General features: G+C 39.6%; 3 protein-coding genes across 15 annotated transcripts; all 3 read right to left on the minus strand.

The window, feature by feature from the left end:
- Nucleotides 1-303: 303 nt before the first annotated feature.
- Nucleotides 304-19675, minus strand: Mep-1 (zinc finger protein MEP-1). 12 transcript variants are annotated; one of them, XM_071724678.1, is made up of 10 exons: nt 19491-19675; nt 13218-13461; nt 10084-10183; nt 6827-9190; nt 6614-6702; nt 5242-5379; nt 4312-4488; nt 2801-2923; nt 2439-2543; nt 304-2319 (listed from the first exon to the last, which is right to left on the minus strand). In XM_071724678.1, the coding sequence occupies exons 3-10, from the start codon at nt 10151-10153 to the stop codon at nt 2005-2007; spliced, it is 3381 nt and encodes a 1126-aa protein (XP_071580779.1). In that variant the 5' UTR covers nt 10154-10183; nt 13218-13461; nt 19491-19675; the 3' UTR covers nt 304-2004. The 12 variants fall into 12 exon arrangements, with proteins under 12 accessions (XP_071580779.1, XP_071580780.1, XP_071580776.1 ...); XM_071724679.1 differs by lacking the exon at nt 19491-19675 and adding an exon at nt 19230-19409; XM_071724675.1 differs by lacking the exons at nt 13218-13461; nt 19491-19675 and adding exons at nt 12434-12575; nt 19306-19358.
- Nucleotides 19676-20285: 610 nt separating this feature from the next.
- LOC139785513 (uncharacterized protein KIAA1143 homolog) lies at nt 20286-21732 on the minus strand. Of its 2 annotated transcripts, none has more exons than XM_071724670.1 (3): nt 21501-21732; nt 21227-21359; nt 20286-21126 (listed from the first exon to the last, which is right to left on the minus strand). In XM_071724670.1, the coding sequence occupies exons 1-3, from the start codon at nt 21609-21611 to the stop codon at nt 20930-20932; spliced, it is 441 nt and encodes a 146-aa protein (XP_071580771.1). In that variant the 5' UTR covers nt 21612-21732; the 3' UTR covers nt 20286-20929. The 2 variants fall into 2 exon arrangements, with proteins under 2 accessions (XP_071580771.1, XP_071580773.1); XM_071724672.1 differs by having other exon boundaries at nt 20286-21111; nt 21501-21729.
- Nucleotides 21733-22469: 737 nt separating this feature from the next.
- Nucleotides 22470-26726, minus strand: Vps26 (vacuolar protein sorting 26). The gene is made up of 6 exons (XM_071724669.1): nt 26527-26726; nt 26241-26384; nt 25405-25799; nt 25208-25314; nt 24811-25022; nt 22470-24665 (listed from the first exon to the last, which is right to left on the minus strand). The coding sequence occupies exons 1-6, from the start codon at nt 26527-26529 to the stop codon at nt 24402-24404; spliced, it is 1125 nt and encodes a 374-aa protein (XP_071580770.1). The 5' UTR covers nt 26530-26726; the 3' UTR covers nt 22470-24401.
- Between the last annotated feature and the right edge of the window lie 903 nt (nt 26727-27629).

Raw genomic sequence — 27629 nt, forward strand, 5'->3', positions numbered from 1 at the left:
GCTTGTTGCAATGGTAAATTAGTCTTTGATTTATTTTATTTTATTCTAAAAAATTGAAGTGTTTGATAAATAAACCAGAGTACATATTTTGAGCATTTGGTAAAAAAATAACAATATTTATAATATTCTTAAACACAGATCAATCATAGATTTTTTAATGCATATTTTGTTTAATGAGAAAGCAGATATGTGTGTCTTACAAGTCACGGTTCTTGTTTAGCGTTAAACTTCCGTTGATCTCTACTGGATTACGATGCATTTTAAGATATAACGTATATAAAGGTTCGAAGTGTACTGCAAGAATTTTAATTCAATGTTGGTACACACTTTATTTTTATAATCATATAATATTGTACAAATTATTACAATAAACTATATATTTCTGTAATTATGTCTGTTTCTTAGTTTTACCAACATGGCTTGCCGTAAGCGTTTGGCAAGATAGCAGAATTAAATAATACAGCCATACAGTGCAAAAAATGCACCATCTCGTATTCTTCATTGATTACGATTTTCCTCTAAAATTATATCCTACAATAACAGTACAAAAAAATTATCGGGACAAATTGAAATTACTAAATTAAACCCGTTACTTCTTTTAACGACTATCTACATATTGATGTAATCCTATAATCGTTTTTCGGAGTGTATACAAGAAGAAAATGAAATAAATCTCTTCTTGTGTACTATATGCTATTGCTATACTATATATTATAACTTTACATATTTATATATATAATATCGTAAGTGTTTATATTATATATATACATATATAAATGTAGATGTACGTCGCGTTGTGTGTGCTAACAGGATCAATGTTCCATTTCATATTCACGTTTATCGTTTATCAGAAAAAATGTATACACGAGTTGTGTGCCATCCTATTTTATTGATATATTTTTCTTTATATTATATCCTATATTAATGTACATTTTTGTTGTTCTTATAAGAGCGCTAAAATAAAACTGGATATTTTCTGTTTATTTTTTTTTATTACAGTATACGCGACTAAAGGGTTCAAAAACCTATAGTAATATAGATACAATTTACAAGTTTCGATTTTAAAAAAGAAAAGTTTTCTCATTTTACATCATAAATTATTTCATACACACAGTTTTATGAAATATCATAAATAAAGTATGACGATAAATTTTACTAACTGTTAATTAAAAAACGTATGATGGCGAAATGAAAGTATAGTATATATGAAGAACCAGATAGTAGCTAGTATACACTTCATTAGTACCTGTGTATCTGTGTACTATAGATTCGCGAGACAGTCGTGGGCACTCTGGTCAATTAGTACAATTTATCGCATCGTATATCGTTCGGAAAGTACTTCGCAAACATGATGTTTATCATCCTATGAAACCGGAGATTAAGGACAATTTCATTGTCCCAAAGTCATATTTAGCATCATAATAACAAAATAGAATAAATTCGAATATATTTATCTTAGAAAAAGAATTTACATTATAGAGAATTCGCTATGCAAGAGAGTAATCCGTATCGTATCGCGCGTGATGTATTACGATATTATTCGTCGCACCGAAATGTAAATACACTTGATATTTCGCGCGTGAGAGTCCATGTTACACATATAGGCGTTTATAGGTCGGGAGTATGCAGCTCTAGGATTTAACCAAGGAATCAGACTGAAGGCCACCCTTTAATGTTTTTACAGTCTATTTTATGTAGGTCCGATAACAACAATAAAAATTCTTAAATAAATATATATCGGTATAATCATTGATGGAATATTATTACGCAGTCAACTAGTTTCCTTGTTGTCAAGAGTCGTAAGTTTTTTCTTTTTCTTTTGCTTTTTTCCCCTCCTTTAGATGTTTGGAATTAATTCGTGTCTTAAAGCATAGTATACATACACATGTACACGTTAACGGCACGTTAACCACTGTACGTTCGCAGTGATCGGTATAGAGTACCACAAAGATTTATGCGAAATTCGGTCGGACAAGACACAATTATCACTCAAGCTCATCATTGCTATTTTCCTCTGCCTTGAATAGCGCCGGATCTGGTGGTGGGTTTCGCCGGTTGCGGAATAATCGTGATCTCGTCGTTAATCTTCAACGGCTTTAAAAGTGAGTCGTTCGATCTGGACGACGGAGACGCAGGCGCGTTCTTCTTATCCATTACTCTCTTTGCTACGACACTATGCGCCGAGTATACGTGGTTCTCGAATTGCTTGTACATTCCGAATGTGGCAGTGCAAACTGTACACTTATACGATAGATGCGCTGGCTTTAATGTCATCCCGTGATCTCGAGCAACGTGATTTAATAATTTCCATTGATATACCTAGAAATCAACATGTACAACTCTCACATATGATATTCATATTTCTGTTTATGCTCTCTTGTTATGAAGAAACAAGATCTCTTTTTACAAACTAATTGATGCAGAAAAGATAAACTTACCCTGCCACAAGCTGGACAACGACCCGCATCTTTCCCTTTATTTGCTGCCTCTTGCATGCTGGATGTGACAAGCCCATGAGATCCTAATAAGTGTCTTTCCAAACCCTATTTAAAGAAAAAGAATATGTTGTTATACAATTTCTGAATGTACAAATTTTGCTACAAACAATAATGATCGAACCGTTTGAAATTTAAATCAATGTACAGAAAATGCTATATAAATATATCGATATATGTATATCTTTCAAGTAATAAAAGAAAAGTAATAACGTATTTTATAATCATTGGCGGAATAAACAATTATTTCTTGTATAACGTATTTTAATTTCAAAAATATTTTTATTTATTATATAAAAATTTACCTGATCTGTGAAGAAGCGGAATTGGCATTTCTGGCAGTTTAATGGAGGTCTGTTGTAAATCATCTTTGGATGTATTTTTACTTTGTGGATCCACTGCATATGATTTCGTAATTGTTCTAGATCCTAAAATAAGTACGATAGAATTTAATGCAAAATATTTCGGAAAGATTTATGTGTTATTATATATGATATCTTAATATATGTTAATATCATTCATTAGTTATCTATTATTTCTAATTTTGTTAGTATGTAATGTAATAATCTATAAAAAGCTATACTATATAATGTAACAATTAAAGTTCTTATATAGGATTGAATTTATTTTATAAATTTGAATCAATTTAAGTAATAGAGATTATAATCGATAATTATATAATATATATATACATATATATATATATATACATATATATATATATATATATATACATATATATATATATGGGACAATCCACGTCACTTTTACCCCCCATCTGTCCAAAATTGGTATGGACGGATTTTAATGACTAAGGGCGGAAAATGTTCGTCTTGAAAAGAGCTTTCGAAAGGCGTGTGGCATATATGCGCAATTCAATATGGCGTCATAGTTATGGCTGCTTAAAGGGATAAATTCAAAATTTCAGATCCAACATGGGCAGATAAAACGGTGAAAAGTAACTAAATTCATGTGAAACTCAGTATTTGGGGGATTTTGGGGTCGCTGATTACGAATCTGAACGTAAAATTGTGAAATTCAAAATGGCGGATGCAAATATGAGAAACGGACGAAAATTCCAGTAAATGATCTGAAAACTCTTACTGGAGGGTTTTTTGGGTCGCTGATCACGAATTTGTAGCTAATTTGTTAAAAAACAACAGAAAAACCGTGTTAATTAAAATTCTACTCTAGGAGATGAATTTCTACCACGTCCACGCCGTCATCTCTGGGTAACGCTAAGAGTAGAATTTCAATTAACACGGTTTTTCTGTTGTTTTTTAACAAATTAGCTACAAATTCGTGATCAGCGACCCAAAAAACCCTCCAGTAAGAGTTTTCAGATCATTTACTGGAATTTTCGTCCGTTTCTCATATTTGCATCCGCCATTTTGAATTTCACAATTTTACGTTCAGATTCGTAATCAGCGACCCCAAAATCCCCCAAATACTGAGTTTCACGTGAATTTAGTTACTTTTCACCGTTTTATCTGCCCATGTTGGATCTGAAATTTTGAATTTATCCCTTTAAGCAGCCATAACTATGACGCCATGTTGAATTGCGCATATATGCCACACGCCTTTCGAAAGCTCTTTTCAAGACGAACATTTTCCGCCCTTAGTCATTAAAATCCGTCCATACCAATTTTGGACAGATGGGGGGTAAAAGTGACGTGGATTGTCCCATATATATATATATAATTATATAATATATATAAGCTTTTGATTTCGTGTTGCTTTTTACAAATTTGTGCAATTTCCAAGTTGTAATTGTCATAAAAAATAAGAATAAAGGTCTAATTTATTGTACACCCACCTTAATATATCCATCACAAATTTCACATATAACAAACGTATTTTTTCCTCCAGACTTCGAAGAAGTTCCTGATCCCGGGATGGAGGTTTGAGATGTTGTACGTGGTAGTGGAGTAATAGATATACTCGGCTGACTTAATAGCTTCGCTGTAGGATTTTTGGGACTGGCTGTTGTGTTCTGAAAAACATAAAGTGCTTGTGTCATTTAGGAAACACAAACTCGTGTCAAATCAATAATGTTACTTTTATACATCATGTAAACGACAACTATCTGTTTTATTAATATCCACCTAAAAAATTTTACATTAAAAGTGTACATATTTGTTATAGATTGCTTTCTCTTCAAACCGTAGGTGTATGCGTGTTGTGTATTCTTTCAAAGTTCAATGACAATTTATCGAATATATTACAGCTTATTATTTCTTTATCTTTAAGAAAAACATTTCCATTATTTCCATTAGTAGAATTACATACACATTAGTTAATGAAAATTTAGCGTTTTTGCTACACACACACATATATATATATATATATATATATATATATATATACTGTAAAAAAAAATGTATAGCCATTCATATATATTACTATTACATACATGGACAGAAGGGTATAAAACATTACTATATTTATTTTAATCTATCATATATTAATGGGGAACGTAGATGTATATATGTCCTTTAGATATTACGTGTGTACGTGTACTATTAATTACGCAGACTCAACCAGTTTGTAAAAAGAAATATGGGAGGAATAACTTCTTTATGCGTAGTGTTAAAATTTTTAAGCGACTACAAGTTCATTCGATTATAATCAAACTTGGAGAATGTTAAAAGCCTTTTGTCGCACCTGCAAAACACATCATTCATGCGATCTCACGTATATCACGAAATCAGTTACTCTCCCTGGTTATTTTCCAATATTTATTTACCTGTGACGAGGACAACCTAGACAGAGAGTCGATTACGTTGGGTACAAGTGCAATTGGTGTGGGTTGACCGGAACTGCCGCCGCTACTGCTACTCACTCCCGAGACAGCCGACATGACAGTCCCAGAGCCACCCACCACCTGCCACCACCCATACATTTTTTTTACTTGTTCTTGGAACTTCAAATGTATTTTAAGTGTCAGTAGTTTGCGTGTGTGTACGCACATTCGTGAACATCGTTACGAAAAACCCGGAGATGTTACGTTTCGAAAGATTGGCACGCGTCTACTACTGTACTGTTAAGCAACGTATATAATACACGAGACGTGTACTTTACGACTTTGTTATATATATTAGATGTAATTTGTGTTTAAGTTAACGTAAGAGTTCTCCTGTATTTATTCTCGATATAAGAATGTTTCGTACTATTCTGCGTGTGCCCACCATGAAATTACACATTGTATAAATACTCTACAACTATATTGACGTATTCCACGTCAGTGAATCACAAGTCTAATAATATTAGCGTTTCTATACAGTGAGAGATATCATTACTATATCATTTTCGTAATTAACTAGACAGCTTTCGTTAACATAAATGTTTACGTTGTATATTAGATACTGAGGAAAATTTGATGAGTATAGTCGAGAACTTTTCCACCTTTCTTTTGATGTAACCCACCTTATGCAGTATTCATAAATATACATTATTTTAGTGCGTATTTTACGCTACTCTACTTATACTTTGTTGAAGATATCGTGTAAATACTAACTTTTATGATAAAGTAAAGTTACGATATGTGCACATTTATCTAGAAAATTCAAGATAATAGGGTATATAGATAACATAATACATACAAATATAATAATAATAGACGAGCAGTATACAATTTGATGCAAATATTCTGGATACACACAGCCATTAAACTTTTATGCAGTACGTGAATTGCGATTTCTTCTAATTTTACGAAGGGCATGACTTGTCATAATTTTCATCGCCCTTATGTATTATTAGTAAGCATATTGAAATAATAATAATAATTTTATATATATAAAATACTATGGCAATTTACAAATCATAATATGCAATTGTGATGTGTATAATTTTTCCTAAAAATATAACAATAGATATATGGTCACCTTTTTAACGCGGAATATATTGAATTAAAAACTCGTTTACTTCACTAATTTCTCGTCTTATTCATATATTCATATAATCTTTATCCGATCTCCGTGAAGAACGAGTTTTTAATTCCTAGTCCGTTTCAGTGGCCAATTACATTTTACTTTATATCCTCATGTTAAGCTTAATTGTTAATATTTGCATGTGCAGAACGAATACACGTCTATAACATAGTAAAATGCTATTATTACCTGGAATATTTGGTTACTACCAAATTGGTATGACGTGGGTACCAATAAACCAGAGGATGTAGGACGATACATCATTCCTGCAACATTGTCTGAAATACAGCTTACATTAATATATCGCGGTCCAAATCCATTAAACGTGCGATGCGTAGCGATCTGAGAGAAGATATATTTTCTCTCACTTTATTTTCGTTATATCTGCTGATAAGAATTTACCTTGCCGCATTGTAGTAGCACCTGGCCGCAATGTTTTCAGATCGGAATATCTCGGCTGCATCGGCGGCCGTCCTCTTCCACGGCCAGTGATCGGCGCGGGAAGCAATTTTGGTAACAGCGGTTGTGGACCTTTGGCGCTCATCGCCATAGCTGCGAGCGCACTCGGAGTGGTCGGGCCGACGGGTCGCGCGCGATTTAACCGCGGTATCTTGGCTGGCGGCTCCCAATCTACCGCGGGCTCCAAGTTTCTTTCCGGTCTGAACTTCTTCGTGCAGGCGAGAATGTGCCGCGTCAATTTGCCCTTCTGATTGTCCTCGAATGGACAGTTCGGGCACTGGTGGAAAGCAGGACCGCGTTCCAATCTACCGCGAGTATTATGCTCCGCTTCCATGTGATACAGGATATCGTGAGGACTACGAACCTCCATCGGGCAGAAGTTGCACTTGTAAACGTAATTGCGCATATGCGGCGTTTCTAGATGATGCTGCATGACTAATGTCGATTCTGTTTTAAAACTACAGAACTCGCATTTCTTCATCTCTAAGTGGAATGGTTCGTTATTTTCTTTACTAAACTCTAAATTCTTGATAAGTGAATTTATAGCTAATTGAGTCTCGGCCGATGTGCTACCCTTGCCTTGTTTACGCTTTTGAGTCCGTAAGAGATCAGTTTGCACATACTCCTGAACGAGGTTCATTCCGATTTGCATAAAGAACTTTCCCAATGGCAGGTCGAAGTATGTCGGTATTTTATTTCTGTCGTCTTGTCTTAGCTCGTGTTTGTCACTTATACCACTGAATCCATGCTCGATCAAGTCTATTGAACTGTCACCGTCTCCGTCTCGTTTGGCTCTACCCTCGATGTCACTCTCATCAGACTTGTCGTTACCTCTTTTAATAATATCTAAAGAATCTTCTTTGTATTCTTCACTATCCTTACTTTCGTCAGTAAGTCTCTTCAGCTTCTCTTCCTTCTCCCATTCGTCGATGCTTCTCTCCAGTTTAGTGACAAATTCTTTCAATGGTTTCAGGGGTGGTTTCTCGTATACATAAGGTACTATGAAGGATGGTGCTTCAACCACAAACATATCGTCGGTCAATGTTGGTAAAATTGGCGGTACCGTCGGCGTAACTGTGGTCATACTAGTTTTCGGGCTCAGCTGTGCCGTTTTCGAAGTCATGGGTACTGGCGTGATGGTTGTCCTCATATTAGGATACATCGTCTGCGTTGTCATACCGCCCATTGGGACAACCGAGAACGGGCTGGAGTTGGAGACCGAGTGATGAGGTTTGCTATTACTCACGGGAACTCCACCGCGTCCCGAAAGAATGGAGTTTGTGTCTATTATAACTAACGTAGGTTCCTTCTTTCCGCCCTTGATGGATTTACTACCAGCGGCGATCTCTACCAGCCGTTTAGTATCGTTAACAACGATAGTGGTTTTACTGTTTCTGATTGGTGACTTCAGTTTAGAATTCTCCTTATCCTTGCTATCGATACCGGCTAACGGATCTTCCGGCTTAATCTCTTCTATGTCAGATCCATCGTCCACCTCCTCCTCCAACTCCTTCTCTATATAGCTTGTTCGTTTAATATTGCGCGAGCTTCTTCTCGGCGTGATACTACTAAGATCTATCTGTTTTCGCGCCTTTTTCTGCTTGGAATCTTTAATAGCACGTTCCAGTGACGTATCATGATCGTTGCTCTTCGCGCTATCGGTTATCTCTTCGATGTCGGGACTGCCACAGCTTCCGTTCTCCTCGCAGAGCTTGTCATCCGATTTCTCCATGCTGTTGTCAGCGAGTTCACTACTGTCACAGCTACAATTTGATGACATGTCGTTGTTGTCCCGTTTATCGATGGCTTTCTTCGAAATGAACACATCGTCATTATCCAGTTGTATTTCTGTAATGCTCTCGTCAAGACACTCTATGTCAGAGTTATTACTTTGTTCGTCTACCTCCATAGCTTCACAGGACGTGTTTTTACACTCGGTTATTTCAGTTTTAGACACTTCACTAGAATTGTTCGTCTCACTTACACCGCCGGGTGAGTTAGATACTTTAAAGTCATTTTTCAAGTCAAACGTTTCACCTTCCATACTAGGATTACCTACTGCTTCATTATGCTCACTATCTTCATCTTTTCCCTCTTCCATCTCGATTTCTCTTTCATGAACATCCTCGTCCTCCTCCTCCTCCTCCTCATCCCCATCTTCTTCCTCTTCCTCTTCCTCCTCCTCCTCATCCTCTTCTTCAGTGATAATATCTTTCAACGTTGTCTTACTTGCGTTATCACTGGTATCCATATACTCTTCGTTGTCAGCACTATAGTTTCCATTGACACCGTTCGGAATAATCATATCTGCAAACATTTATGAAACATTTAATACACATGTGATCATTATTTATTAAATACTGTAATCATTTCAAAGCATCAATAATAACAAGTATCTTATAATTTATGATCATTAAAGAGGGAGGGAGAGAGAGAGAGAGAGAGAGAGAAGTTTGGACTTTAATCGAAATTATAATAGAAAGCATATAATATAATATCATAGATATAATATAATATAATAGAAAGCATATAATATATATATCATTGCTTTTAATATATATTTCTGTTAATTTACAGTTTTTACTTTAATTAATAATTATTATATAATTTGTTTATTACAAATTTATTTTTTGCCTAGATATAAGGCTGAAAGAATTCACAGAATAATTGCAAAATCAAACAAGAGATATTAAGCAAAAATATTCTAAACACTAATATCAGTTACAAATCATGTAACAAAATCGTATGACAGGGGAATATAATTTCTCCATAGCATTTTTCTAAAAGCCACTTTCAAGCTACAACGGTAAATGGCAATCTTTAGCTAAAATAATGTCACATCTAATTACTGCCAAATTACAATCAGTAATAAATTAGATAACAATGCTATTGCCACCTTATCAGTTCAATAAGACTTCACCGTGAAGTACGTAACACCCCTACAAATTACAACAGACACTTAAGCGTATTATATTACGTGTAAAAAATATAAAATTGTTTCCCCATTATGCTTTCTCTCAAGCAGACAGCCCCCATGATATCGAAATAACATTGCGACATACAGAAGCGTCATGATCTACGAATTCTAAGGATCTACAATCCAGAGGATTCCATGTGCGAACCAGGTCATCGAGAGTCAATTTTGCCGAGTGTCCAGCGTCAGAACGTGTAAGCCACGGAACGGGCGGCCGTGTGCTCACCTTTCAAGTGCTTGTCGGGACTGCCCGGAGAAGAGTCCTTAGCGGCAGGCTCCTCCAGCGTGCCCTCCATGAGTCCACCGTGGTCCGCCGCGCGGTCGATCTAAACAATTAACGAACACACCACTGAAACTAACAATCGGCAAGGCGCGGCAAGAGACGAAGAGCGTTGCACGGGCACCGCACGTTCTCCACCTTCGCGGGGACGGCGCGCGGAGGGAGCCTAGCGGGGTTGCGAGAGGGGAGAAGGGAATTTTTAGCGGGGCCGAATTTTTCAAAATGGCGCTGCGAATTCCGCACTTGCGTCCGTTCTCGCTCCCATAACCAACAAACTTCCGTCGGAGCCCGAGGGGGTATCCGATGTCTCTCTCATGTGCGCGCGCGCGCGCACACACACGCACATACACACACACACATGGCCGCACACGGGGAATGCTGCACCCGGGGCGTTTCGAACGAACGTCGAACAAACCGCAACCGCGACCACGGTGACGGCGATGGCGTTGCTCGGATCCCCCTGTTCAAGCGTTCACCTCTTCCTTCAGCGTACGAGCGAGTACTCGACCTGCCGTGCTTGCACGCGCGCACACGCGAACGGCCGACGACGAACAGACAGACGGACGGACGGACAGACAGACGGACGGACGGACGGACGGACGAACGAACAAATAGACGGACGGACGGATGGATAGGTATCCGAGACTCCTGGCCTGGCTCAAGGAAGAGAGACAGAGAGAGGGGCTCACACGAGAACAGTTAGCGTCGTCTCCCAGTTAGCGCAGTCAGTCACCTGCATTCGCTAACCACCGCTAGCGTCTGCGAGCGCCAGTCAGTCACTCCATCAGCTAGCCAGCCAGTCAGTCAGTCAGTCCTCGATCCCGACCCTCCGTGCGCGCCGCATCTCTCTCTCTCTCTCTCTCTCTCGCTCTTCTCCTCTCTCTCTCTCTCTCTCTCTCTCTCTCTCTCCCTCTCTCTCTCTCTCTCTCTCTCTCCCTTCCCTCCTCTCTCTCTCTCTCTCTCTCTCTCTCTCTCTCTCTCTCTCTCTCTCTCTCTCTCTCTCTCTCTCTCTCTCTCTCTCTCTCTCTCTCTCTCTCTCTCTCTCTCTCTCTCTCTCTCTCTCTCTCTCTCTCTCTCTCTCCCCCCCTCTCTCTCCTCTCCTCTCCTCTCCTCTCTCAACCTTCGCAACCTACCAACTTCTCTACACCTACACCCAGAAAGACCCCACACGTACGTACGCGGAGTATACGTGTACGCAGCGGTTGCGCGCGCGCGCGCGCGCGCAAAGCTTCCCGACGAGGCGTTCCACGTTAAACGCGACGGCAAGGATGGGTATGAGGATTTATGACGAGACGATTATACGTCAACCGCGTCAACTTCTCGAGGGATACGTCCGCGGACGACGTATCTCGTGAATCACCAGAACCCCGGATGGATATTGCGTTACCGTCCGCGGGGTACGTCGTCGTCCACGAGCGTGACGTTCACATCACGAACCTCTCGCGACGTACCCCGGCGTCGCGAGGGGGCAGGGGAGGCGCTCCGGGGGACAGGAAAGCGGAGAGGAACCCGCGCGACGTCTCCCGCCGGAGAGGGGAAACGGCTGGCGTGATGAGAGGAGGAGAGGGAAGAAGGAGGAGGAGGAAGAGGAGGAGGAGGCCGCCAACCGGGATGGCGTCGACGTAGAGGTTATAACGCGCTACGTTAACCCCTACGTTAACGACGCGAGGTTAACCCGGGAAGAGAGAGAGAGAGAGAGAAAGGACAAGCGGAGTAGAGGAGGGGAGAATCATCGTCTGATCGGTTTGACAGATGATCGACGGTCCTCTGCCGCGCCGCTTGAGATTAGCGAAGCAGATGATCGGTACTCCACTCTTCAACGGTACTCGTTGATGCCGCCAGCCGCCTGGCTCTCACGGGGCATCACTCCCGCGCTTACCGACGCGAAACGCGCACGTTTTCGCCACGGCCCGACGTCGTCGGGCCCCGTTCGCGACTCGTGGTGGCTCCCGGAATCCCCTCCCGGTATCTCCAGCACTATGAGACGCTGCTGGTCCTGAACGTCACGTCACGCCGCACGCTCTTCTTGCACCTCGTCTCTCCTCTCTTATACTTCCCTCTGTTTCTTCACCCTCGTTTCCGCGCGCGACGCGGCCGCTTCGCTCTGCTCCGCGCGCGCCCGGGTGCGCGGAGTGCAGAAGGTGCACGACGAAGCGAGAACGGGAGAGCCTACGGCTCGAACGGGGCGAGACGAGTCAAGACGAGACGAGACGAGACGAGACGAGGTGAGGTGAGGTGAGGTGAGGTAAAGTGAGGCGAGGCGAGGCGAGGCAAGGCGACTCCCAGCGGTGTTTACCGTATCCAGAGAGGCGCCTTCGTTCCCGGTCTCGAAATCCGAAAGGCGGGATTGCGGATGTCCTCGTTTTATCCTCGGCGACGGAGGCTCGTTCTCCCTTCGCGCGCCCCGACTCCGCGGACTTGCGCGAACTCGAGACGACCTACGACCGTCAAGACGATACACTCTTAACGCGATGCGCTCGACTCGACGCGTCGCCGAGGACGCGACGACGACGCGCGCTCGAGAGCGCAGGAGCGCAGGAGCGCGAACAGACGGACGGATAGACGCACGGGCGAGCGGGCAGACGGACAGGCGGGAGTGAGAGAGAGAGACGAAGGGAGACACGCATACACCGGTCGGAAAACGTAAAAGCTCATCCACGGCGACGCGGCCGTGCGTCACTCGACCCGTACATACGCGTGCAACGGCGAGGGACGCGGTCGAAGCGATCGTGTCTCCCATTCATGCCGCGCGTAATTCTCGCGCTTCTTTTCCTCTCTCGCCGTCCGCCTACTTTGAATAGTGCGTCAGGTACGCTTCGATTCCTCCGGGTGTATGAGAGTGCAGAAGGTACAGGTGACGCGAGCGGACCTATCGCTGGCCGCAAGCTCTGGAGCAGTTTCCCCTCTCGACGGAGGAGTTGAGGTTAATTTTTCGGAGCTCTTTCTTGGCCCCCCTTCGAGACGCGAATCGGCCCCTGTCTGTCTGTCTCCCGGCTCGTCCGTTCGTTTAACGATTCGCAGTCGGCGATCCCGATCTTTCCGGACCGCGACGCGGCCAACGGCGCATGGTATATACGCACCTAGAGAAGAAGAGCGAGAAGACGAAGATGACGAACGACGACGACGACGACGACGGCGGCGGCGGCCACGGCGAGGGTGACGAGGAGGGTTGCCTACACGAGCGTCGGGCAACGCGACATCGTCGGTGACGGCGACGTCGTCGATGGCTGTCGAGCGCGGTGGTGTATCGGCAGCCGCGATCTTCCGAATATCACTCGATCGCTCGAGGGGGGCACGGGGTTACACGCGGTTTATTCACAAAATCTGTAAATAGGGAACACACATTCATCGCTGATGATTGGCACACTAGAGGGCAGGCGCGCGCGCGACGGGTGGGAAGCGTTAAAAAGTTACGATTCCAGGGCCGTAGCGAGAACCGCGGTTCGCCCCTTCCCTCCTCCTCCCCGTCAACCCCGTGTCGTTAAAGGTCTATCCAGAGACTTATACATTAAATATCTATATACATATGCGTGTGCACAGAAAAATCGACCAATCGCGAGAACCCAACGCGGGGAACGCGGCGACAATATGGCATCCCTCATGCCGGATTTGATTAGTCGCCTGTGTGCGGCCTACGCGAATCCGTCTGGATAAACCTTCAGAGCGTGCAGCTGCGCGTTTTTTTTTGTGAGAAATACCAACGGCGAGGAGGTGGAGGAGGTGGAGGAGAGAGGCGGCTCCTAGAAGAGATCGTTATCGAATAGGCCCGTTGCATGACTCCTGTATCGCGCTTCGCCCGTGAATTTACTCGAATCCCGTATCTTTCGGCGCGACAAAAATACGCGATCGAATATAAACGAATTACAAATATACGAGATGCTCTCCCCCCCTCCCCCGAGCTACTCTGCCGCATCGGTTTCTCCCCTCGGTCAAATTGGCGCCGACTTTTCCTCCACGAAAATGTTCAAGCGTCGAATAGCTTCCGTAATTAGCGGTCAGAAGCAACAGCACTTTCATAAAATTCCATAAAATAACGAAATCATATTCATCGATCAATTTACTTTTAGGACTCCACTTGGATTGAGTTCGAATTTAAGGTTTAGTGTATTATGAAGATTAAAGGCGACTTCCTAATTCTGTTTAATTTAATCCGCGATTAATTTAACCGGTAAAGTCGCTAAAAATAACATTTTTAATGCTAAGGCGAAGAATTGTACACGAATAATATCATAACAGACTACCAAAATCCAGTCCTGACCGAATTGGCGCTTCCTCTAAACTGATTGAAAAAATTCCATGTAATCTCTCTATATAATTTCTGGTCTAATCGTTTTCTTTCTGCATATTAAATAACAAAAAATTAATAATCCTATTTATATTAACAAAACAGTACTTGATTTAATCACCAATTAAGTTTTAAACAGAGAGATTGGTCGAAGTCGTTCGAAGATACGTGAACTGTGCGAGAGATGTTGACCTGTCTCGATGGTCAGAGGAAAAATCGACCTCAAGTTGGCCAAGGAATGCGCCACTATATAAGCTCTAATACAGCATATACTTCCACAGAGATGCGTTTTATCTTAATTACTTTCAAAAGACAAAAATGAGAGTGCTAAAATCTTAACAAATAAAACCTGACATTTTTCGGGGTCATCTTATCGCAGCAAGACAATATCCAACGGGGAAGAGATTAGCTTTATAACGGTACAATGCCATGATGCCAAGAGGAGAAACGTGTGGCACTATGCACATCCTCCCATCCTTAAATTCTCAATTCTCGTTGTTTAACGGAAATAACGGTCTCTCCAAGAGACTATCGTGAATTTCTTAATTATAAAATTGATTGCCGATCGATTAATTAAATAATTGCATTTTATGACATATTCATAAGTTTTTGCATTCGGGATAACAAGACTCTTTTTACTCTTTGAGGCCATCGTGCAGTGCCCCACGTTTCCTATAGTGAGCTTGACAGTTTGCGCCGAACGATGCATTTTTACGTGCGTGTGTCGAAGCGAGCATTACTTCGAAATCAATTTTTCGGGCCCTCGTCTTGTCCGCACGACGTTTTTAACTGTTGAAATCGTTACTGTGCGCTCTGACGGTATACACAGCGTTGCCAAGTTTACACGCAAAATCAATGCCGTAATAAAAGTAATAATAAAGCCGTTGAGTAAGAGCAAATCCTCGTATGCAAAATGGGCTTTTGTCGTAACGGAAGAATATTCTCGGAATCGCTTAATTTATTTGTTAAGGACGTCTCGTCGCAGAATCGTGAACCCTCTCCACTAATTTAATATAATTAATAACTTTTACCAATATATTTTTTTCGTCAAAAAGAACTACAAGGGGAAAGTATACCGAAAGTTAATTTGCCTTCGTTAACGAGAGAGATTAGCTATTTCTCTACGTACAACATACAGAAACTCAAGACAAAATTTCAAAAAATATCTTGAAATTTAGCAAAAAATGTTTTTTGTTTTTAAATCTATAATATAATATTTTCTACTGTACGGGAGCTTTTCTAGATCACAGACCGTGTAAAGGAATTGAAGGAATCAGTGCAAGAACGAGATGCAGTCCCGTGACTGAGCTTACTTCTACGTTGTCCATATTTTTAAGAAAGTGTGGATAGTTAAAGTATTTAAAATACGTTTGCGTGTATATAAAAAATAGAGATCGTACAAGATGCCACGCGTTTTTTAATGCCATAAACGTTCCCGTGAATTGCAAAACGGGTTGGAAATAAACTCTCCGATTTCTTGAAATCTATTTCGGACACGAATCCGTATCCAGGGTAAATTTTCTAATTTATTGACTCACCTAATTCCCGTTCGAAACCTCTTTTTTAATTTTAATTGCGATGAATCGAGGCCGCTGCTGTTTTTAGAGTTGATCTTTTGCATTTATAAATTGTTTGCGTTCGCATAAAAAAAATGTTTTCTTTCTGCATCGCGATTGTGACAGTCAGTTCGACGATCAACGATGCAACGTTTCCTTGTCACAGAAATGATACTTGCATCCGTGCAATTAATCGCATAACCGCGACGAAGTTGGTCGTTTTTAATTTGCCTTTTTTTCTCTCGCGACGATGTTTTATTTTTTTTTTAGCAACGAAAAGGACAACAAACTGACTATAGCGCGTTTATTTGCAATCCTTCAAAGCAAGAACAGCAACGCGAGTACGGCAAACGTGACGGAGGAGCAGTGTTTCTCACGATTTCACCATATCTCTGTTTAACACGTGTAATCCAACGCCGTTATACTTTTACCGGTGGTTCGCAAGTTTAGGATTAACAGCGATACGGTCAGGCGCGCAAAGCTTCCAGTCTAAAAATTATTTATAATAATTTCATAGCAATAATAATAAGAAGAATGCCCGTTATGAAATCACAATTTCATATAACATCTCGAACAAATGCATTGGAATATTTTACTTTTTCGAAATTATAATTTAAAAATTTGAAATTAATATTCCAAGTACTAACGGAGCACAATTGACTTCGTTGCGACTGATGACATTTGATTTGACAGCGTTACAACAGAAAACACGATAAATACGTATTGACGCGCGGATACTCTCGGAGCTATTAAGGCATGTTGTCAATGTGGGTTATCTCGTGAATAGACGGACTTTTTTTCGAAAGCTTTATCTTAATTTTCATAAAATGGACGAGACTTTTCTTAATTTCCAAAAATAATTGTAACTTTTCGACTATCAATGACGGAAATATCCGCAAAAAACTGATCGAAAATGCTCGTGACGGAAATATCCGCACATTCAAAAAAGATTTATACCGGAACAATTAGAACGGGATACTATATTTTTATGTTTTTGAAATCGCTGAATTCAAATCTGAAATCAAAATGCCGGATCCAATATGGCGGACCGTCAATGCAAAAAGTTGTTCATTTGCATAAAAATTTTAATTTATTGAAAACTGCTGATTTCAAATTTAGAATAAAAATTCAAAAATTTAAAATGGCAAATCCAATATAATGAGCAAAAATTTCAAAGTATAATTTAATTTTGAAGGGTTTTTAAAACCGTAAATTCTGTTTTTAAAATTAAAATTTGTTAATTCAAAATAATGGATTCAATGACGGCCAAAAAATTTAAAATATTACTCGATTTGCATAAAAATTGATTTATAAAAATTTTTATAAATTTGTACATTTAAAATATAAATCTAAAATTTTAATAGAAATTTAAAATCAGTCACTCAAAAAAGTCCCAGAAAGTATCCTTTTTATAATTTTAATTTTTCGACCATTTATATTTTATATTTTTATGACCAGATATTGTTCTCGTATTGAATTTGCGACTTGCACTTGAAAAAGGCCAAAACCAATGATCGAAACGTTGCGAAGATTACGATTTAATAAATGTGGCCAGTCGGGTCGAATTAAACAATTATTTTTGTTAATTATTACTGGCGAAGAAAAGGATTACTTTTAATCTTAATTTTTATAAAGTGGACGAGAAAAGATCCAAAACTTCTGTAAAGTTAGCATCCCAATTTTGAAATTCTGATATAATTGATGGAGTTCTGACCCTTCCCCAAAGAGTTTTAGAGTTTCTGAGATCCAAAACGAAAATTTTTCGAACTACGAACGATCGGTTAACAATCAATGAAATTTCAGTTATTAATCTCAATTAAGATCGTGTATATCATAGTTGAACATTTTTAACCCTTAACTAGCACACGTCCACGATCGAACGTTATCTGCACACGGGGTGTTGTACACCCCACACACTTTGAACGTTGGGTACGGCGAAATGGAGGCTCCAATAGACTTGAAAAAAATCAAGTACATACATTAAACACTGGAAAATGATACCCATTAGTCTAAACTATGAAATTTTTAGTTTTAAGGGTTCAAAAAAATTCTTGAACTTTAAAAAAAAACTGAACTTTGAAAAATTTAAACTTTCAAATTCTTCACTGCGATGCGAAATTCATAGATTAACCGACCGAGAAAGATGTCTAAACTTGAGAAATTCGTTCTGGGGTTTTTGACACCCCGCGTGCTAGTTAAGGGTTAATGAAAGGAAAGATATTGATTTCAGGCTTTTTGAAAGTAAACCTCTTTGAGTGTCGTCGATGTTTCTTTGACGACTTTCGAAGAGTTTTACTCTCGAAAGTGATGTTTTCTAACATAAAAGAGAGGATGTACTTAAACAGTGTCAGTGTTCCGATTCTAAGATGTTATTGTAAACGATCTATGACGATATCCTGTTATACCTACTATATATGTTAGTTTTCACTTTTATATTAGAAAAATTTAAATAGACATAGATTTTACAGTTTTAACTAATATAATAAATTTCGACAAATTAATTTCGATAGGATGTCCGAAATTTCCCTCTCCCGCGTTTTCCTCTTTTTATCCGTCGATTTTCTTTCTACGACAAGAGCGAAGGAGAATCAAAGTAGAATCCAATTGCTAATAAATCACCGACCAAAAAACTGATGATTCTAGATTAGACTGTTTTTCTGTAACCATGTAAGAGATTACTCTTATCTCCACAAATCTCGCGTGTTGAAATTATCGCGCAGCACAAAAAAAATTTAAATCGCGGATATAAAATCGGCGATCCGAGATCCTGAAGCTCCTGTATTTTACGATCAAAACTCCCTATCCTGACCACCATTTTGGGTTCCTGGCATTGTTTACCGATGCAAGCGTGCCCGTCATTACGGCCACGAAGTGCAGCGAAGAGAGGAAGTTGGTACACAATACGTGGGTTCGTTCGCACAGGAGCGAGTCCAAGAGATTTCTGCACGGTGGGGGACGAAAATGCGGCGCGGAGGGGAAGGAATCGGAGGGAGGTGACGGCGGTGGGCGGTGGGCGGTGGGCGGCGGGCGCGAGCGGCGCGGAGCACCTGGCGCCTGGCGGACGTGATACGGCCCTGACATGTCGTTCTCCACGAGCGTGTCGCAAGCGTTCCACTAGCGTGTGCCGCACTGAGGAAAAGCGTACGGGATCGAGCCGATTCATACGGGGCAACCGATGCGGCATGCGATCATGCGGGGCACAAGCTCGCATTCGCGCTCTAACGCTCTCTCTCTCTCTCTTTCTCTCTTACCGCTCGTTCGTGCTCTTTCTCTCTTCCTCGCTCGCCACTCTCTCACACACACATACACGCGCACGCACTCACGCACGCTACGACCGCGAGCGGACTGGTCGCAGCTCCCGCCATTTCTACATGACGGCCGCGACGTGCCCGTCGAACAGCTGCCGACCGCAACTCTCGTCGTCCCCCCGGACGAGACGATCGTCGCAACGCACGCGACACACGCACTCCGTCTCGCGCCGGATTGCCGCGCTTATTTAAATTCACACTGACCGTTCGTTCGGCGCGCCGGCGAACACCTGCGGTGGCACACGCGGCTCCCAACGTCGCCCACGATACGTCGGCGTTCCTCGTGCGTGAGCCGACGACCCGCTCGCATGCACTCGGTGTTTATTTCAGCCGCGAGACGCAGGACGTCACCGATCCGCTCCTCTTACCACCGTCGGCGAAACTGCAAAGATGGCGACCGCCGTCACGTGACCCGCGATGTTTTATGACGTATCCGCGAATGTTAAAGGGCCGGCGGCCGGCCAGTCGCGTTTGTTGTACGTCGTCACGTGACCGCGTGCACGTGCACGTCCAATGGGAAAGATGCTGCCCTAAGAATAAGGGCGAACTGCAGTCAAAATGGCGTAAACGGGGTGGACACGGCCGCCCTTTTCGACGTGGAATTAATATGATGATTCATCATAGGAATTGCTTCGAATTTGAAAAGAAATGGAAATCGGCTTTTTTTTTACAGGAATAGTTGTACACAAATCGACTCTTTCGATCATTTGCAGAACGTTATTGCGAATGCGAAGAAGATTCTACGTGGTGTTTCACATTCGTAAATTTGATTTTAATATTCTCTGACATAATTGCATCGTATATGCGTCATACGCTTCGATTATCGAATATATTTGCAAAATATAATGCGGAGAAAGTAGAAAAATATCCTTCTTTCAAATAGATCGTACTATTTATATTTCACTTGAATAACATATTTTTATGAAAAAAGAATTGCTATAACCTCTCTTAAAAATATTTGCTGTCGTATTTATATTTACACATAAATAAAAAGTCAAATTTTTAAAGTTTTTTAAATAAAATATCTTATTATTACTCATTCTCTAATAATATTAGCAATAATGATTATTAAATTAATAAAATAATAGTAATGTACATTACTATTTACAAAAAATATTGTTTATATCCAAGATGTGGAAAAACTAGAGGTGCAAACTTCTGGAGATGGTAGAGGAGAACTCAAAGTGATAGTCGGAAATGTTTCCTTTTTGCTTAGGTACTGGATAAAGGCCGATTGGAACACAAAACGCCTATGCCAAAATGTTTTATTTGATCCAAACGTGGAAATTTCCTTTTGTAAAGGTAACTTGTAACTCAGTATACAGTACACAGTATACGAAAGGAAATTTCTGCTCACTTCTTTGGAATTGTCACACATAATTATACACATGGCGTTATAATGCCTTTCCACGTGAAAAAAGCTACGTTTGAATCAAATAAAACGTTTTGGTATAGGCGTTTTGTGTTCCAATCGTCCCTTTACCCAATGCAAAAAGGAAGCATTTCCGACTACCACTTCATAAGAAAAAAAACCATTTTATTCCAGTCCCCTCTACCATCTGTAGAAAATTGTACCTTTAGTTTTTCTACACCCTGTACATAAAACGTAATATGTACACTCAAGTAAGAATTTATATTCAATGTTATCCAATGTCGTCTTCATCATTGTCATTAGCATCGAAGGACAGTACAACTTTTTGCTTTTCCTTTTTTGCTTTCTTTTTTACAGGTTTATCGGTGGCAATTGTGTCAGAATCTGTTTCTGCCACTTTAGTCTTGCGAAATATGATCTTCTTGGATAGGTCAGCTGGGGCATTATTTTCTTCTGCAATTGATAACTCTGATACATTAACATTAAAAATTACATGTTTATACAATGTGTTTTATTACATAATACAGTATTCAATAATATGTGCAGGTTTAGAGCAACTCTTTGTTACCTTTCTCTTTTTGTTTTTTAAAGGCATCTGCTTCTTCCGCTGTTAAATCACCAGAATTTAATATGACAACAACAGGTTTTTCATCAGTTAACTCTTCCTTCTCATCGTCGGATATTTCTGGTAGAACTTCCCTCTAATTTAACAAATAAGTTGAGTACAAGTATTCTAAGTTCTATTTCTGTCCTACTTTTAATACTATTAATTAACCATAAATCGTACAAAATATGAACAAAATAATGTTAAATCCAGAGCAAGTAAATTACGGATGCCTTACCTTCGTATCGACAGTAGGGCCTTCCTTGTATCCAATTTTTTCCTTCAGCTCTCTTAGAAATTTTGGTTCATCCGGTTTGATGTACGATATATTGTGCTTTTTCCGCGACATAATTTTTTTTTAACTTGACGTCTTCACGAAACGCACGAAACTATTTGAAAAATGATAACCTGTCACAATCACAAACTGTAAACAGAATTCCGTCGCGAGGTAGTAATGGACGATTCACATTGCACTCGAAAATTCATATTGGGAACACAACGTTCCGACCAGTTCCGACACACCCAATAGAAGATTGCGTTTTATAGGGACATTAACACTACATTTTGGTCTCTAGAAAACGAACATTCCTATTGGATATCATCACTGGGCTTATGTGCAATTGTGCAATCGAGGGGCAGATTTCACAGTCTCCGATTAACTTGATCCTCCGATTAAACTCACTCTTCGTCTCTTTCTAGGGGGACAGTTAGAAAGAGATGCAGAGTGAGTTTAATCGGAGGATCACATTAAACGGAAACTGTGAAATCGGCTCAGAGAGCAAAAATGCCATTCGGATCCAATTCAAATATAGCAAGATCGAATTGCTTACACTGAGCCTCCCCTGTTTATCAATAGTTGGCCAATCACTGGAAGAGGGGCGGAGCAAAACACAGATACATTTTATTAAATAAAAAAACTTAATCGATATACGTTCTTATTAAAGTCGACAAATATAAATAATAATTCACTTTAATTACTGTTTTTTATACTTTATGATTGCGTCAGCAATATGTTATACGATATTGAACGATTCGGTAAAAAAAGAAAACGCGTCAGTTTTAACAATCATCTAAAACATTTTATACAGTTTTATGAAATTTACATGACCTAATTTGCCAAAATAATTTTTCTAATTAATAAGTAAAGAGATTAAAATTGTGGGCGGGATTCAAGCTTGGACTGGGTATATATACATAAACCAATTAATAATGATTCCAATATACATGTATGTGCGCATACGCACTGTATACAATATATTCATATATGGGCATTAAAATATACAACTAGTTGCATATCGCATGATAATATGTATATATCTGTACATGTACATAATATACATATATATACACATACACATATTTGACATGTCAAACAATTCATAGATTTTCTCTTTCTCTTCTTACGTACACATTCTTTCCCCTTTCCTCCATTCCTTTTTTTTTAATTCTCATCCTCTACAATTAACAAATAAAGATATGGATTACGAAATACTTTCAACTTATATGAAAGAAAATTTCTAACGTAAGTTACTTGTATACATGCATGTATGTATGTATATATACATATATATAAATCTAATATTATGCATTTCTTCAATACAGGTTTTTTTTACAGTCAAACTTCCATGATATAGAACAGTACAAAACGATAGGTTCCCTTTTTGCAACAGTATTACTTTCATCGCTGCAATGTCTTACGATACTGCAGCGATAAAAGGAAATATGTCTGCACCTGTCTGTGATATTACAATATGTAAGTACGTGTATGTTTATATATACATACAGAATGTTGAGTAAATCGTGGTACCATCGTCGAGGGATGATTCCTCGTAAAAAGCCACATAAAATAAATTTTTGTAATTGATTTCTTAGTTTTCGAGAAGTGATTTGTACAACGAAATAGACGGACATTACTTTCACTCATTCGAAATCGATTTTCTCAAAAACTATGTGATAATCAATAAGAAACTTGTTTTACAATTTTACAATTTCTTTTCATGGGATATTACTTATGCCACGATTTATCGGAGCACACCTAATCCCGTTAGTCATTATTGCCAGAATGAAAAGTATTACATATGTATATATACTCACACACGTATAATGAAGTTATATATGTATGTATATATATATATATATTTATAAATACACGAGGCGGCTACCCCATTATTTAATCTATCATAGTCCACTCTCGTGTTCGGAAAGGCATATTAACTTGAGCAGATATCATAATTTGTGTTTGTCTGGAAGATTGATGTTATGCAAAACGCACGCTTCTGCATATAAAACTCCATCTTATGAAATCGACCCTATGCACAATTGTGCTAAACTCAAAGCTGAAGGTAATCTATAACTCGTGTCGTGCAACAATCAACATCACTTTTCTTTTGTACAAACTCGTTCTAAAAATAAGTGCGATCTTTCTCGCTCGAGGCGCATTGTGAGTTAATATGTAAACTATTTTCAAAAACATGCATCATATACACACGTAAGTAGCTTTCTCGTGTCTTCGTTTATAGTATTCGCAGACTAGGTGAACGGATTAATATGGGGCAGCCTTTGTGAGTATATATTCATTTCGTATTTATAAACTTTCTTTGCATAACATGACGCTGCCATAAACTTGAGATTTTCAGAATTATATGATGGGCGGGTCAGAGTGGGCACAATCGTCTGTATAAAACATTTAGAACACTGTAACACCCAGATGTTTTGCAAAATGTACCGTTAGTTAATATTTGATTAGTAAGCCGTCCATTCAGGAATACCTATACTGCTTGTTTATATTATATTCGTTTGCAATATGGCTCGTTAAATAATATCGAAATTATGTTTTTTTAAATGACAAAATCTTCCTGTCTTTTAAATCTATTTCTCCATAATATTATAATTTTGATCGGTATTCTACTAGTTACAAATCATTCGCTCTCAATTATATATAAGGTATCCAAAATATTTACAACTTTGCTAGCAGGCCTTTTATACACATCCCGCTGTTTCTCTTAATAAAAACAAATCTCTCCCAACGTGATAGAGATTTTTTTTTAAGCTAATTTCTTTGCTGCATATTTCAGCCGTATTTAACGTTCTCAACTAATCTGGGCTATAACTGGACCCAGAAACAAAACTATGCGGAAACTCAATCACTTTCTGGACCGCCTTCTTTTTCACCTTCGCCGTCTCCTTCCTCTCGTGTCATGCCTTCGATTGGTGCTGGAGTATCCTCTGCGTTCGTAACGTTACTCGTTGGCAATTGATCAGAATCAGGCGGCTCGGACGGTGGGCCATTCTGTGCAGCGCCTTGCGGGAATCCCGTTTCAGCCGATACTAAATGCGATGGCATGTGTGGCGAGGCCGTTTGCGACTTTCTGCTTTTTTCACCTTTCCTCCATAATGTAATCTCCTGAGTAAAATACGAAGAGCAGTGGTAAAATGAACAAAGAAAGTATGCATGTAAAATAATATTCTCATCTTGAACATATAAAAAGATGTATAATAATTTTAGAAAAAAATCTTAAAAAAAGATACGATCTTCTCTAATGACTCACCTGTTGTTTAAAGTATCGTCGATCCTCTTCATCCATGAGAACCAAATTCAGATAATATCTAACACTAAATTTCTTATTAATATCGCGCATTGTAGGCGCCAGATCGTACCCAGCCAAGAACACCCTTATAGGAATTGACTCTCCTCGAACAGGTGCACCATCCATGATCTCGTACTTCGCTATAGTTTCGTTTTCGGTAAACGTATGAGGGCCTGCAAATATGTATTCTAATTATTGCCTTAGTACCACGAATACCGCAAAGGAAAAACTTTCGGGAAACCAAAACTCGTGTTCCAATTTTGCCAACATGCAATGCTGCATGCATACAAAAAACTGCAGAAATTATAGTTAATTATCGCTACATTATGCTTCAATGTATAAGTTATCTATAACATACCAGAGCCTGTGGTTTCTCGTTTGATGATTGCTATCTCCATATGTTTTATTTTTATTCTAACCAAAAGAAAGTATATTTTGCCAACAATTACATCTTTCAAATGATATCTGAAAAGACGGGTAGTCATATTATCAGCACCATATGTTCAGAAAATTGATCATCGGAGCAGCTCAAATGTATTACGCAATATGACTTACTTGCTTTTATTATATTCGAATTCGATGTGCAAACAGTCTTCGATTCCAACTTCCATTTTAATGGGATTATTCATATCTGGGTAGGAACTAAGAGTGTGCACAACTAATTCGAGTTCTTTAACAATGTCACTAATTCTTCGTACAACTGTCACTTTCAAGAAATATCTTAGTCGTGCGTTGGAACCGGTGTAACTCTCAAATGGTTTTTCAACATTTGGGAATTCAAATGTATACACTGTATTGTGTGTTAATTCCCCTGGCCTTGCCAGTTCTTTTACCAGGCTTGTAAATTCGTGATGATTACCTCTGTCATAATATAGCTCAATTTGTCCAATAAATTCTACTTTGACACCATGATGCTCTAATTTTCCAGCTTTCCGCAAGCTGATATTAATCTGCAAGCATTGATTTAGTGATAAATTTATACTGCAAAAGCATATATATATATATATAATTCAAAGATAAATTACATCTATAAGATATATTACAGATATTCCTTCATTGTTATGTCATAGATCAATAATAAATTAATTGGCAAACAAATATACTTTAACCCTATCTTCTTATCATATAGATCCACAAATCATATTTTAACTTTTATAAAACAAATAACATGATTTTTTGACAACTGACAATTTGTTAGCTATATTATATTACAAGCAAAAAGTTTGTGTACGGCGGAAATGCAGTATTTATTCGAGTTGAACTGAACAAGCAAGCCTGGCACACGGAACGTATCACATGCAAGCGTGTGAACGTTTCGGGCCTATTAAACCACCTTTTTCTCGCGTCAGTCAGATGATTACGATCGAGGTCAATGTTTCAGGGAGCCCTACCTTGCCGGATACGGTCTCGCCGTCGTAATAGAGCAGATGCCGCTCTTTCTTGCCATCCTCGGACTTGATGTCCGCGGTTTTCCGTGTCTCAGCACCGTCCAACGTGATCTCTATGTCGGCGGACTGGCCGAAACCGAAGAAGCTCTGCGTGGAAGAATTGAAAGCGTTAGAAAACTGTATATTACACGGGGTACGGCGGGAGGAGACAACAACTCCCGGCGCCGATTAGGGATACTCGGATTACAGTGGGCCGAGGCCTGCAACCTCTCGTAGGAAGCGGACGTACCATTTTTCAGGGAAAGGAACAGTTTTCGTGGGAATGATACCCCGGCGCCACGCCGTAGTCACGCTGACAGGATCGGCCGTATCGCGGATCAATGGACAATTCTCCAGGGCAACATTTTTCTGCGTGCACGAGAGACGAGAAAAGTTGGGTTATTTTTTTACTCGTTCCTCCCGAAAGTCACAAGTAGCCAATATGGCCGCGCGCACGCGCCCCCTTCCCCTCCTCCCCCCTCTACAGTACACGCTGTCAAAACCAGAATCTCGGTGGCGCGCGCGGCGAAATCCACACAAAATCCCTAGAAGCAAGGTTCAATCCATAGACATAAGAATATATAAAGCCCGTATCAGACTACGGATTAGGATTGAGATTGGATTGAAATTTAATCAATCAGAACAGAGAAAACTGATCTCAAGTTTAGTAAATTTTGCTCTGATTGGTCAAATTTCAATCCAATCCCAATCCCAATCCGTAGTCTGATACGGGATAAGACGCATAAGACGGAGCATAAGCTCAGCGGGGCGATATATTCGCGGCAAGGGGGAGGGGTACTAAACTTCGGCTATCACCCCTAAAAAATTAAAATTATTGAAAAATAAGACTATTGGGGCTAACTTCACGTTTAAAATTTTGTTTTCAATTTTTCAAAAACTGGGCAACCAACAAATTTTCTAATTAGTCCAACAAATTCCAACAAAATACCAATAATTATTTCGAACAAAAAAAGGTTTATAAAGTCAATATTGCTAACTTTACATATACTACGTTTACGCGAGCGTTATTACTTCTGTAACTTACAATAATTCACTCGTTTACGCGGAGTAAATTATCGTAAGTTACTACAAAATCCCGTTTACGCGAAGGAATTATCGTAAGTTACTATACAGAAGTAACGCTCGCGTAAACGCAGTATTTGTGCATATATCACGGACAAATGTATACAGGGTGAGTTTTTTTTAATTGAGACACCTAAATCAACTTAATTTTTTTAAATAGGAACCTATATTTGTTTTAAGAGCACCTTATTTTATATAAAAAAACAAACAACTTTTGCCTGAAACATTGTTTATTTGCCTGATATACATATACTACGTTTACGCGAGCGT

Source organism: Temnothorax nylanderi, unplaced genomic scaffold (assembly GCF_030848795.1).
Source record: "Temnothorax nylanderi isolate EJ_2023f unplaced genomic scaffold, tnyl_v1.0 TNYL_tig0818_pilon, whole genome shotgun sequence".
In the NCBI taxonomy this organism is placed as follows: domain Eukaryota; kingdom Metazoa; phylum Arthropoda; class Insecta; order Hymenoptera; family Formicidae; genus Temnothorax; species Temnothorax nylanderi.

Bases quoted from the DNA above. Each gene is read 5' to 3' on its own strand.
- Mep-1 (XM_071724675.1), bottom strand. From the start codon at position 19,343: ATGGCGGGAGCTGCGACCAGTCCGCTCGCGGTCGTAGC. The intron at 4,489-5,241 runs GTAAATAAATAT...TATGTTTTTCAG, and splicing joins CTAGGTTGTCCTCGTCACAG to AACACAACAGCCAGTCCCAA. The intron at 2,924-4,311 runs GTGGGTGTACAA...TACTTATTTTAG, and splicing joins TTTGTGATGGATATATTAAG to GATCTAGAACAATTACGAAA.
- LOC139785513 (XM_071724670.1), bottom strand. From the start codon at position 21,611: ATGTCGCGGAAAAAGCACAATATATCGTACATCAAACCGGATGAACCA. The intron at 21,360-21,500 runs GTAAGGCATCCG...TTGTTAAATTAG, and splicing joins GCCCTACTGTCGATACGAAG to AGGGAAGTTCTACCAGAAAT. The intron at 21,127-21,226 runs GTAACAAAGAGT...TTAATGTATCAG, and splicing joins TAAAAAACAAAAAGAGAAAG to AGTTATCAATTGCAGAAGAA.
- Vps26 (XM_071724669.1), bottom strand. The intron at 25,315-25,404 runs GTAAGTCATATT...CCGTCTTTTCAG, and splicing joins TTCGAATATAATAAAAGCAA to ATATCATTTGAAAGATGTAA. The intron at 24,666-24,810 runs GTGAGTCATTAG...TATTTTACTCAG, and splicing joins GACGATACTTTAAACAACAG to GAGATTACATTATGGAGGAA.